The 14,113-nt window shown below is 29.1% G+C and overlaps 1 protein-coding gene across 4 annotated transcripts in view; it reads right to left on the reverse strand.

Moving 5' to 3' along the window:
• The window catches only part of LOC123264286, a 90,617-nt gene that overhangs the window by 12,252 nt on the left and 64,252 nt on the right, over nt 1–14,113 (reverse strand). For 3 of the 4 annotated variants that reach the window (XM_044727509.1, XM_044727506.1, XM_044727508.1), the window contains 2 exons: nt 12,881–13,044; nt 11,001–11,202 (listed from right to left, as the gene is read on the reverse strand). In XM_044727509.1, the coding sequence (XP_044583444.1) occupies nt 11,001–11,202; nt 12,881–13,044 (366 nt within the window). The remainder of the gene's footprint in view (nt 1–11,000; nt 11,203–12,880; nt 13,045–14,113) is intronic. The other variant, XM_044727510.1, reaches the window with a different exon arrangement.

A 14,113-nucleotide genomic window follows, 5' to 3' on the forward strand; every position in this document is an offset into this window, starting at 1 on the left:
CCTTAAATCTAATTGAAAGTCAACTTTACTAAACTTTTCCATGTTTCTGGCAAAGTATACTCTTGGATTTACATCATTAAAATGATTGTTCCCAATATTAAACATTATAATATTGTGGTCAGATATTCTAGGAGAAGTTAGTACTTTAGTCATAATATTACAGTTAGAGAAAACTAAGTCAATGATTGTGCTTGAATGTATTGTTATTCTTGTTAATTCAGTAATTTGTTGTCGTAACCCTAATAAGTTTAATTCATTTATCAATTTACAACTATAATATGAGTCATTGCTAACATCTATATTAAAGTCACCCATAACTAAAAGATCATCAACATTTGATAATTCTAACAAGTTGTCTATATAATTAATAAATTTATTAAAAAATTCACTGATGGAACTATTAGGCGATCTATAAAGATTACAAATGATAGCATTTTTTAAACCTGTTATTTGAAGGACATGAAACCAAGAACCGTGAATTGATTGATTGTCATTAGAAATAATATTAAATTTAATATTATCTCTCAAATAAGTTAATACACCACCTGTCCTTAAATTGGAAGAATTTGTTCTGATGCAATTATAATTATCGATATTCAATTCAAAGTCATTTATGTCTTCAGTTACATGAGTTTCTGTCAAACATATGACGTCTGGTTTCTTGTTATTCATGAAATTCGTTAGCAGGTCTATATTTTTCAGTATACCACATACATTCAAATACATCACTCGTAGTTCTTTTTGTCTATGTTTACTGGATATTGATTGTTATTGATTCACATTACAGATATTTGATTGTTCTTTTTTTAATATTTTCTCATAACACCCACACTTTCTATCTGTTGCATAATGTTTATCATCCCAGTCTGTCAATTTGAGTTTTTGTAAAAGATTATGACAATTTATGCATTTGATTGATTCATTATCACAGCTTTTCTCGTCGTGATTCCCTGCACATTTTCTGCATGTTAAATTTTTTAAGCACTTATTTGCGGTATGGTGGAAGCCCCAGCAGTTAAAACATCTCAACACATTCACGTAGTTATATAATTTGTAATTTTTCCATCCAATCTTGACTTTGCCATTTTGAAGTAAAATATCATGGGCTGTGGGACAAACTTCCAGGATGATCGAGCCACGATCATTTCTAGTAGTAAATTTTTTCCATACTTTGACTAGCGGAAAATTAGATTTAATTTTATCTAACTCATTTTGTTTAATTAGGTTCTGTATAAAATAATCTTCCGTGGAGTTTAGTATATTATATTCAATACCAATTATTTTTACTTTAGGCATTTTTTGTCGAACTTCTTTGACTTCACATAGATCCCCTAGTTTACTTTTTATTTTCTTGGTCATAGCATTTTTATCAGAACTTTTTTCGAAGCCAATCATAATCTTCCCTTTTGAATGACTTTTAATAATATTAACATTAATTCCTAAGTTAACAACATCAATGTTCTCCTGTAACTGTTGAATAGTCGTATCACTTTTTTGTTGATCGTTTAATGGTTTAATCAATAAACGTCCTGATACTACTTGCTTATTACGTTTTTTTGAAGAATGGAGGGAATCACAATATGTATTTTCTTTTGTTGCAGTTGAGTAGCTTGCTTGTAGGTTATTATTAGTGTTATTATTATTATTATTATTATTATTATTATTATTATTATTATTATTGTTATTGTTATTATTGTTGCCATTACTTAACAGATTTTTGATATTTAACATTTCCAATTTCCACGTTGCTGTAAGATTATTTATTTCCTGGTGAATAATTTCATTTATTGTATTTTTAAGGCTAGTTATTTCATGTTTAATACAATTTTTTATATGATCTTTTAATAACATAATATTATTCGTATCTAGATGATCAATTTGATCATTGATTCTACGTTCTATGGTTTCAACATTATTATGAATACTGTCAGTAGATACTTTATCTGAGTTGTCAATGGTAATGATATTAGAATCAGAAGAATTGATGTGATCAATATTAGGAGGTTGGGAATTTAAATTATTTCTAATATTTTCTTCAATTTCATCTTTTTCATAACCACTACTAAATGTTCTTCTACGTTTAAACTCTTTTTTTCCGGTACGTCTCAGATTATGTATTTCGAATGGTCCAGGACATGGTGTTAAATTATTGTCATTATCGAAAATCCGATGAGTTTTCTCGTCAGCACAACTAGAATGAAAATCGCGTAAACAGTGCACGCAACTTTCGACTACGTAGCTTATTGGTTTTTTACAACGAGCACACGTGTACTTTTTACTGCTCATCTTGCAATTATTTTTTTTTTTTGGTTTTATTTTATTTTATATTTTTCACTTGATTTTGTTATAAGTAGTTAGAATAAATATTATTAATTATGTAAAAAGCAATATGTGTAGAGTAAAGCACGTGTTTACGGACAATATAACCTAATTCTAACCTACAACTTGTCACTCCAGCAAAAAAAACTTTCTAATTAATTAACTATTCGATTTATAACTTATTTAAAACAATCAAACTGTAGACGACTTTTAATTTAACACTTTTACACTGCATTGTAATTATCAAATCATTATTTATGTAAAATATCTACTTTAAAAATCGGAGCGTCATAAGAACGTCATGCCACAATAATAATAATAATAATAATAATAATAATAATAATAATAATTTTATTACTAATAATTGAAATAATCGTATATTTTAACCGAATTAAATAATTTTTTTTAAATTAATTTTAACACTAATGACAAAATTTTCCTAGATTGAAAATAATCAAACAATTAAGAATTAATAAAAAAATTTTTGACATCATCATAGCTCCAAGTTTTCTTCGAAACGACGCTGTTACTTTGGTTGTTCTGGTTGCAAATTATAATAAGATATAGCTGAAATTCGTAGGCAACTTAACCATAAAGTCGCATAATTATGACTCATTATGGTCGACTTTTGCTTCGTAGAGGTCCACCTTTGGTCCATAATTGGAGTATGAGGTGTGAATCGAAGAATAAGAAATCAAAATTCTAACAGTAACGGCGTCTTGTACTAAAAATTTATTAATGACTATAGCTACTCGAAACCAATTAAAGATGTCTTATCTTTCAATTTACGAAAACTTTAATAATAATGTCATCAAAGAAGAATGCGAAGAAATTGACCAAGAGAAAGAAAAATATTTTCCCCACACACCAATTTCCGACATTCAAACTCTAAAGCACATAGAACATAATGGACATCGATATCAATCGAATACATTTATAGTAGTGGAAATTAAAGAAAACGAAGGGCCTATATTCGGCAAAATTTATAAAATTTACAACGTACTGAATGATATTTTTTTTTAAATGTATCGTATAATGCCAATTACGTTTGATTGTCATTACCATGCATGGAATGTTGAAATCGATAATCATGTTGATTATGTGAGAAACAAAGAATTTTTACCTCCGATAGCACCCTTGTCTTTTAATGGGAAAAAAAAAAAAAAAGTATATATTGTTACAAAACAATTAATTTAAGACAAAAAATCAATTGACGGTTCTGATGCCGCCGATTAAAAGAAATGTAAAAAATGTTCGTAACTCCATTAAGTACAAATTAAAAACAAATTTATTATTATCGCTACTTTTTGTACAAATTATTATTGTTTTTACTATTATTGCCTGCCACATGAAAGTCATGTGGCAGCCACATGATTTTTTCATGTTGCTATCACAAGAATGTATCATGTGGCAGCCCCTATTTTTTTTCCGTGTAATTTTAAAGAAAAAGTGTAAGAAAATCGCATGTATGAAGAAAGTAACAGACAACTCAAACTTTTTGGAAGCAAAACTTAAACTTACAGCAATAGTATAATAGAGCAAAAGAGAACGGTAGAGCAAATTCAGACTATTTGTGCCAGGGACGTCGGAAACGAGCTTGTAGTAATGAAAAGCGCGACCCGCATATTAAGTAGGAAAACTTCGACTAGTATGTAAGATAGTACTAAAACCTAAGAACTCTTAGATCATATTACTATACTATATATCTCAATTTATCTTACTAAAAAAAACTAACAAAATTCTTTTAAATCATAGTTCATAACTATTATTTTTTATGACTACTTAACGGTAGCGAAAAGATTTAATTTTCACATGATGTATTATATGATGGAAATGACATAATAAAATTTTATGAAATATCTTGAAAACGTTTGATTTTAGAAATAAAAAAATTTTATTTTTTTTCCAATTCATAATCTCGCTACTTTTGCACGCCTTATAGCGCGAAGCGCGTGAGGTTGTACTTTATACTCGATTCGTCAAGGTCAAGCAATTTTGTGATCTTTAAATGCCTCTATCACAACCATATTACACTTATACAATGATATAAGTAGATGTACACCGAAAAAACACTTAAATTAAACCATTTTTTACTTTCTAAAATCATTTCATGTTGCTATTTTCAAAAAAAAAACGTTTTGAAAAAAATTTTACGTGGACGTCCGGATATCACCCCATTTTGGATGTACCAACGATTACTCCCGAACAATTTGATATTTCAAGACCGGACCTTTTTTATTAGTTTAAGAATTCAATGAACTGGGTCCGTATTTCATATCAGTGGCCTAGTTTACGTATTTTTTTTCTTAATTGAATTTTTATTAAAATTCACTACGATACAACCGTACAAAGCCAAATGAACTTTTCTTATTTGTCACGTGAAAACTCTGGCGCCACTTGATCAAGCTAGATTTTTTTAGACTGCGTGCGCATATGACAAAAAAAAAGGGCGCCGATTTAAAAAAAAAAAAAATAAAAAATACTCTGTAAGAAATTACTTAATTATAATTTTTTTTTTTTTTTTTTTTTAATCAATTACACAATTAATTTTTTTCTTAAGAAATGAATGAGAAATGAATATATTGCTATATTTAGGCAAAATTTATTTTTGTTCACATTATTATAAATTTTTAATAGTCACAAGCTGTAAATTTAGTCTTATAAAGTCTTATAAAAACGAATCTTTTGAGAAAAATCGGCTTACATGCTTGATCACATGCATTTCAAGTCTAATTATTTTGAATCATGCAACTCATACTTGACCATGCATGGTCATAGATAGTGGGAGATAAAACTATGAGTCCGCATGACATGCCTGACCAAGTATTACTAGGTCTGACTTGTACGAAGTCATTCTTACTTATATTTTTAATTTCCCGCTAAGAAAATCGAAGATTTTCAAAAATCGGGAAGTTATTGTTTTTACTCCGTTTTTCGAAAATCGAGTTTTCATCAGATCTCTACGTTTTGAGGTCCTAGAAAGTAATTCCGACCATTTTCCTTTTTTGAAAACGAAGATTAAAACAACTTAACATAAAAAAATACAAGCAAGTTATCACAAGTATTGTTGGGCCATCAGTTTTGTATATATTGATAGCTACTAAATAAAATATTTTCGTGATTGTAGAGATATCTATGGAAGGTGTTGGGGTTTAGGGTCAAAAAAGTAAAAGGGGATCATGTATACACATACGTATGGTTTAGATACTGCAGTAGAGTTTCAGATGATCCAGTATTTCTCTTTTTCTATTACATTAGAAAAAAGAGAAAAAGAAGATTCGATCTCCCCAAGGAGTCTGAGATCGTTAATCGCTCGGACGATTCCCTTTCACATCACGTACAAGGATAGTCCGTGGAATCAGCGTAAAAATACAAATTTAATATCGCCACAATCTAAGCGCCCTTTTTTTACTTTAAGCAAACATTCACATGTGCAATTTATTATTTAACACAGTTTCCTTCACTTTCTTTGATAATTAATATTTATCGAATGGTTTCTTACGTTTTCGTTTTCTGAAAAGATTTTGTTGTTTTTAAGAAAAAAAATTTTTAATAATTCAGAAGATTATGCCTTATTTTGTGTTTTCGTTATACGAAGAAAAATGATTCTGAAAAATCTGAGTAGAATGAAATAGACTTGCAAGAAATATTATTAGGCTAGTCGACCAAACTAAAGAAAGTTGAGTACTTTATGATTAGTATAATTTACTTTTATGATATTGAATATCCAGCACAATAAAAAATCATAACTATAGTTATGGGCAGAACATTTTTTATTGACCTTGGTTCATCTCTTATAGTGCCAGAGTAATAAAAATTCGTATTTCTAGGGCTAAGAAAGGGAGAAAAATAGTAAAAAGAAAAGAAACGTGTCCCTCAACCAAACAATTTTCGTGTGTATCAAGTAGATAAACGAACTCAGAATCATAATTAATTTGAAATTTTCTTTCATTACTAATCGATGTGGTTATTTTTTTTTTTTTTTTTTTTAGTACTAGGCGTAAACACTAATACACTATGTTCGTAAATTAGTCATCTAACTGTGAATTGAATAGATCTTTGATTTAAAAAAAAAAAAAAAAAAAAGTATTTAGTCAGATAGAGTTTGTTAAAAACAAAAAAATTTTTGTATGAACCTATGATAAATACGGTTATTATAAAATGTTTTGTTGATTAAAAACAACAATCATAATATTCTTTTGTATGGCATATCACTATAAATTGTATGTTAAAATCGACTAATATCGTAAAAAAATATAATAGTTATAAAAAATCAAAATAATATCTTTTGTAGGATTTGAAAGCCAAAAATTTTAAGGTGACATAATAAGATTGAGCATGACAAACTATCCAAAAAAAATATCTATTTTTAAAAGCTCAAATAGCCTAAATACGCATGAAAATTATACTCATGAGTTCAAATAAACTCAATAACGTACGGATAATATATTTTTGAGTACTTGAAGTTCGAAAGTAACGAGAACTGTTGTAGTCGGCCTGTATCATTTAATGATTTTTAGACTTTCTTTTCAATTTTTGATGAAAGATTTACCTTTAAAAAGATACTGAGAATGATAATAATAAAACATATAAGAAAGTACAAAAAATAGTTGACCTTCCAGAGATCCCTAAAGCTTTCAGGGTTCGAAAACATTGATATTATTTGAAGAAACACTTTTTTTGAAAGCTGTCGAACTGTCATATTTTTAAACGAATAAAAATTTCTAACTGAAAATTCATGTAGAAGCATATCAATATAGTCTACATTTCAAGATTTGATGGTTATTAACTAGTTTAGTCAATTGACAATTGTGCAAAGTGTTTGCAACAATTTTGATATATTGTTTAATAACAGCACTGCAAATTATATTGAACGATTCCTTAGAGAGCTATATCTTTAATGACATTAAGAAGAAAAATAACAAGCAATGTATTTTACTAAACGCAACAGTATTGGTTTATTTTTCCGTACGAAACAAGGGAGCTGATATTCAAAGTATGTCAGAAAAAGAAGATCGTAGCAATGCTATGCAAGAGTTTTCGAATATCCAAACCATTTGGTGAAAATGGCAGTATGTCTTCTTGACGTGCGAAATGAACACGATTGTACGATCGGAAGTCAAGAAAGAAACTTAGGGGCGTTCTCTGGTGCGGAGCATAGTCACTAGGGGGAGTTTACTTTATATGTAAATTACCAAGCTGGGAAATGACGAGAAACGCCACGGCATTTAACCAACTCGCGGTTTCGATAAAAAAAACATCGATCACCTTCCACCATTTGATAAAATAACAAAAGGAGGAATTATTTATGATTTATTAATTAATCATTTTATTGCACAAATACATAGAATAAGGAATTTCTTATCCTCAGAGAAGGTTGAAGTCTTTATTTTGAAAGCTCCGTTATCGAATGAGCTTCATAAATTTGGTTTTTATAGTAAATGTATACCAGATCAAGCCTCCAAAATCTATACTATTAAAATACTTAACGTATAGTTAAGTAACTAACTTAAGTTAACTAACTTAAGACGATTAAAGACGTTGCATGAACAAGAAAATTATTATCATTAATTATTCTATAATCGTCGATTGTATAAAAGTTAACCAATATTTTAGTGACAAGTTTTGAGTAGGGGACGGACGGGCAAGACGGAGAGGGCGGATAAAATGAATAATCGTTTTAAATCGCTGATCGGTCGATAGAGACATTTTAGACTGCAATATATCATTCTATTATGTAACTACACTTACCGTTATCGATAAAGCATTGGTTTTGCATACTTGTGGGAATTTTTTTTTATAAATATTGAAATTTAGGAAAAAAAATAAAATTTTAAATCGTAAGTATACAGTAATAATTTTAATGTTGTTAAGGACGATGCAGATTTGATTTTTTTCTTCATATTCAGGATGCAGTTGATATTCTTGCGACGATTGTTTTGATTGAAATGTATTTTCCAATCAGTATTCGTTTTACGCGACCTGAGTATTCATTTTGCCCGCCCTGGTAGGGCAAAATGGATAATGTTGACTATTTTTTTTTTTTTTTAATTTCGAAGAAGAATTTCTTTGTTATTATTTTTCTTTTACTTTAATTATAAACTTCAATTACCCAAAAAATTATTAGCCAAATTTAAGAATGGATATGATTATAATATATATTTGTTATTTCATTTTTAAATTAACATATCCGTTTTGTCCGTCCTTCCCCTAGCCTTTTTTAGTCTATCTTGATCCAAAAGCAGCTTAATGTTCAAGTAATAAATTTTGATTTTTCAAAAGTTGTGTTTATAAGTTTGAATTGATATTTCAATATATTTTTGACGTTCTATACTAGTTGTTGACTAAAAATTGTTTTAATTTAAAGGGTTTTGTTTTGTGTATTTTCACAATCAAAAAGTGAAATTGATCATTATTGTTATTTGTCTCCTATCAATTATAATTATTTTCAAAAAATATACAGTCCTAAAATTTTTGTAACTAAGTCTTAACTCAAGCTAGGCTTACGAGTAATATGCGTTGATAATTAGATCAATCGCGCGTTAAATATATTTATAAGTATAAGCACTAATTTTTACTGAAATGTATTCAATATGTATAAATTTCAAATCTTTTTTCAGTAAAATAATTTGATATATTTTCTAAGAAATGTAAAATAAGTAACAAAAAATATTTGTTGCCTGAAAAGTTTCATAATTTATTGTAACCTTGAGGTTAGAATAAAAGTTCCGAAATGAACATGTGATATATGACCATACATCATCCCGCAGTTGACGCGATCATTATAGTAGCCCAGCCAACCAACCAGAGGGGTCAAGAATCAAGCTTCAGTTAATCATAATAGATTTTTAATCCATAGAAATACCTAAATCTTAATATTATTAGGGAAGGAAGGGGTCAATTGAACCAAAAAAATTAGGAAAACGGTTGACCCTGAAGGCCATCCCTGCAACTTTCCGCTAATTCCATACCTAGGCGCTTAAAATTGCACTTATGATGTTTTTGAGCTCTTCGAGCTCAAAAATATAATTTATGTGTTATTTTGAGCTCTCCGAGCTCAAAGAGATAGCTTTTCTATGCTTTTGAGCTCGAAGAGCTCAAAAGTCTAATAGAAGTTCCATAGAGCACTATTTTTTGAATTTTCAAACCGTAATAACTTTTGAATGAATCAACCGATTTTCACGCGGTTGGCGGCATTCGACGCAGTTTTTTCAGCCCCATTCAGAATTTTTAAGTTTGAATTGATCGAACTGAGAATTTCGGAGTAATTCCGAAAAAACACTTTTTTCGGTTTTCTCTCGACAACGATATCTCTCGAACGGTGACACGCGTTAATATCCCCGCACAAAATATCCCTGCGACAGAATCACCCCGGACAAAATATCCTCGGAATCAACCGATTTCTACCAGATTAGCGGCAATCGACGTGGTTTTTCAAGGTTAAGAGTTGATTAGTTTTTGGAATCGATCGGTACAGCCGTTTCAAAGTTATTCCAAAAAAACCACGTTTCAAAAAATTTTCTTACGTAGTTTTTTTGAGATTGTGGCGCCAACCGCGATGAAATCGGTCAAACCGTTCAAAAGTTATAGGAGGTTTACATACATGCTCTCGCTCTCTCTCTCTCTCTCACACACACACACACACACACACACACACACACACACACACACACACACACACACACACACACATGAGGCGAAAAAAATTTTTCAATCGTAAAGCACTCTCTGATGCTTCGCATCATGAGTCGTGCAATAGATAAACTATTATATCATTTTAAACGAAGTTGGGGATTATAAAGTATAAGTATATACAACTATTACAATTCAAACTTTATCAATTAATTCAAAAATTAAAATATTACTAAACAATTGTCACCAGTCGAAAAAAAAGTTTACATACCTAAAAATACAAAAATCTCAATTTTTCAAAATTTATTAATCGCAATGATTTCAAATTTTGACCATATCAGAGTTCAGCATATTAAAATCTAATTCTAAGAGGGTGAAGCATTTTTTTAATTTTTTCGATTTTTTAAGTCGACTGGTTCAATTGCCCCATGGTTTTATTGACCCCTTTCTCCCTTACTTAAGTTTGAGCAAAATTCCCGTCGCAAATGTTGACCTAATATTGATTATCAACCTTGGCCAATCTTATGCTGAGCTTAGGTCCATAATCAACAGATTTCAGTAATGTCATTCTCCATATTTCATTCTGACAATATAAATATTTTTAGTTTGTATTGGTCAGTTCAACTTGTAATTATATTTAAATGATTTTTGTTCTCACATACGAAACGTATTTTATTCTGAACTTTAGGCGGTAGTAAATGTATAATGGCAAGATTAGCGTCCTACAGTAGTGTCGAGGGGCTCATCATCTGGTAGAAGTCAGGGGTGATGAAGGAAAGGGCAAAACTGTCCCTTTCCAAAACGTACGTAATAATTAATTTAACTTATCTTGATAATTAAAAATACTAGCTATTTATTTGTATTTATATCTATATTTGTAAATCTCACTTTAAATAGTGAAATTTTTAATTTTGAAATCGTTTCTTTACTTATTTTTCCGTTTTTTGTGAGTTTTAGTAACAGTAAATAATATTTTATATTTTCATGACTTGTAAACTTTTTGTTTTATTTCATATGTTTATAAAAAATGGATTATAATTTCCACATACCTGACAATTTGTACTCTGTTTTTCCGAAAGAAGCCTAGCGACATCACGAACAGACGAAGCAACTTCTGAAATCGCACCAGCTTGTAAGGCTGCGTCTAATACTGCTAAGGTATCTTTGTCTCTGCGAAGAGCATTTTGGAGTTCTGTAAGACGTGTAGTAAATTGTTGGATGGCTTGTAATGTACTAAGTTTTTGATTCCCCCTAGAAAAAAAAATTTTTTCAATTAATTTTTAGAACGTGTTTCAAAATCTATTATTATTTTTGCACTCAAACACCAAAACTGTAAAAACTATTCCAATAACAAAATATTTTAAAAACTGATTTTTAAATCTGAATTAAGCTTTACAAGAGAACAACTCAATAGCCTCCTGTATTTTTTTCAACGAATCGTCACTCTATGAAGTCATTAGTGGAGATACCACTTAAAGTCACCTTTTCAGTTCTTGAGTCACCTTTTGGTATTTTAAAAACTGTATTGAATATTTGTAAAAGCACCTCGGTTAGTTGAGTTGAAAAATATCGCTGTCCAAACATTAAAAAAATAATACAACAATGTTTTTTAAATATCTAATTTGAGAGAAGAAGCGATTATTAATAACAAAAGTATAAAAGGTTTTAAAAATGTAAGGTTTTGACTATCACTTTAATTTCCATTTTCATGAATAAAAGTATCGGAGCCTAAAGGAAAAAGAAATTAAGAACGAGCTGTCTTGTAACGATCAACATAAACGCACCTAAGTAATAGTGCAAACATTCTCAGTGAGTCTCCGAATTATTAGTAGAATCTATTTTCCCCTTGGCTCACGACAAAAAAAAACATTTTATTAGAAAGTCCAATCCTAAATGTCACCAAATAAACATACTTGATTTCGAAACTATATTTATTCTGTACGATTGGTATTGAATTTGTTTATTATTATCGATTCCTATAAAATTTCTTTTTAATTATTAGCTTTTACAAGTTCTTTTTTATAATAGAGAATCTATTTTTGATTATTTTTACTATTTATTTTTATTTTTACTTTATTAATAATGAATTTGAATATTGAAAGAGCTCAAAAAACCGTTAAAAATGTATTCGTGTATTCGTGAGGGAGAAAACAACGAGCTCCTTGTGTATTTACAACCTCAAACATAGAAGCTTTAAAAATTTGGTTCTTATTTTCTCAAAATAAATACTTATGATGCTATAATATTTTATTGTAATATATTGACCGAGTTATATTTTTTCCGAAATCACGACAAAATTTGAAACTATTTTGATCATCTCATAATTATAAGGAGTGTATACACGCTCTAAGTTTATATTTAAAAAATAACATGAAATAGTGTTGACATTCCACAATGTAATTAAAATTTTCAATCACAAAATGATATAAAATTATGATAAAAGTTGTCATACTAGTACCACATTTGTTGCTAAAAGTTTTTAATTTTCTACAATATATTGAGAAATTATATTAATTTATGAAGTAGTAGCCGAAAATAATGTTTTTCAGATTTAGTTTTCGCATTATGATTAAAATTTCAAAAGTAATTACGAGCGCTCAATGCCATAAATCTTTAATCTCTATTTTAATTTTTCCCAAAGCGTTTGATTCCCCTGATTCTCATAAAGATCTCTCTAGAGATATTAAAGAGATTTGGCCGCTGACCCAGAGATTAAAAGATGGATGTCTGCTATGGTTATTCAATAATTCATTTCGGTTTTAAGATACCAACATATGTAACCAATTCAATTCAAGAATTTAAGTTAAAAGTATAATTATGGTCTTTAATTTTGATTCCACCTTATTTTAAACTGTTTCTTTCATGATTTAGAGTTAATTAAAATGTTTATATAATGTAGAAAAAATATTTAAATCATTATTAATATTACCTTTGAAAAGTTTCATCCCAAATTCTGTAAAGATCAGCAACCGCATCTTTAAGTGATATCGATACAGAAGTAGCAGCAGCACCCATCTCGGTAATAAGTCTATGGGTTGATACATTTAGTGCTAACATCGCCTTCTTGTGTTCTCGGAGTGTTGCTAGCTCAGTCTGTAACATCAAATATACATCTTACTGCCTCGCTTCATGACTTAACTTAAACGAATCACGCCCACAGGAAAACAGAGAGAATTGATGGGCGCTTAAGACTATACGCAATCTATGAACCCCAATGTTTTTTTAAGTTTCACAAATAATTGAAGACAACCCTAAGACTTAAAATAATGATCATGACATGTATAACCATTTAAATATATAAATCTTATAACTTTTAAACGGATTAACTGATGAAAATAATTTTGATAAATACAAATGTGCATGTCTTAAGATTTCATATCATACATAAATTGATCAAAATAAAGTTCAAATATATGCAATGTTCACTAATAATAACTCTAATACTATGTAACGCCTTATAGCGCGAAGCGCATGAGGTTATGTTTTATACCCGACTCGTCATGTCACCCCATTTTGGATGTACCAACGATTACTCCCGAACAAATTGATATTTCGAGACCGGGCCTTTTTAAAAAATACTCGGTACGAAATTACTTAATTATTATTTTTTTTTTTTTTTTTTTTTTTTAATTACACATTTTATTTTTTCTTAAAAAATGAACGAGCGTTATGAGGCGTGCACTTTTGGATTTTCCAAACTTTTTTTTAATTTTTCGATAATTTCATGTTAAATGTCAGTAGAAAAAAAAATAATTATCTACTGTACACGGCAAGAATAAGTTTAAAAAATAACTTCAAAAATAAGTTAACATAGCATTTATTTTTCACCAGCTACGCAATTGAGTATAGTATTAGCTGTCTTGAATCTGTATTTAAAAATAAAATAAGATATATGGCTACTCAAAGGACAGAAATTTCTGATGGCCGAAATGAATTAATTATAATCAAACAAAATGGCATTAACACATGATTTGTAATACTTATTCACAAAAGCTTGAGGAAGAGATTGAAAAAAAAAATTAAAATGATAAACGGAATTTTTCACAAGTTTTAGTGTTTACAAGAGTATAAAAACCTAAAAAATTCACATTATGTACCATTAAAATTTTTTTTATTAAAAAGATATATATTTATTATTATTTAACATTTTTTATCATCTACT

Source organism: Cotesia glomerata, linkage group LG4, assembly GCF_020080835.1.
Source record: "Cotesia glomerata isolate CgM1 linkage group LG4, MPM_Cglom_v2.3, whole genome shotgun sequence".
NCBI lineage: Eukaryota > Metazoa > Arthropoda > Insecta > Hymenoptera > Braconidae > Cotesia > Cotesia glomerata.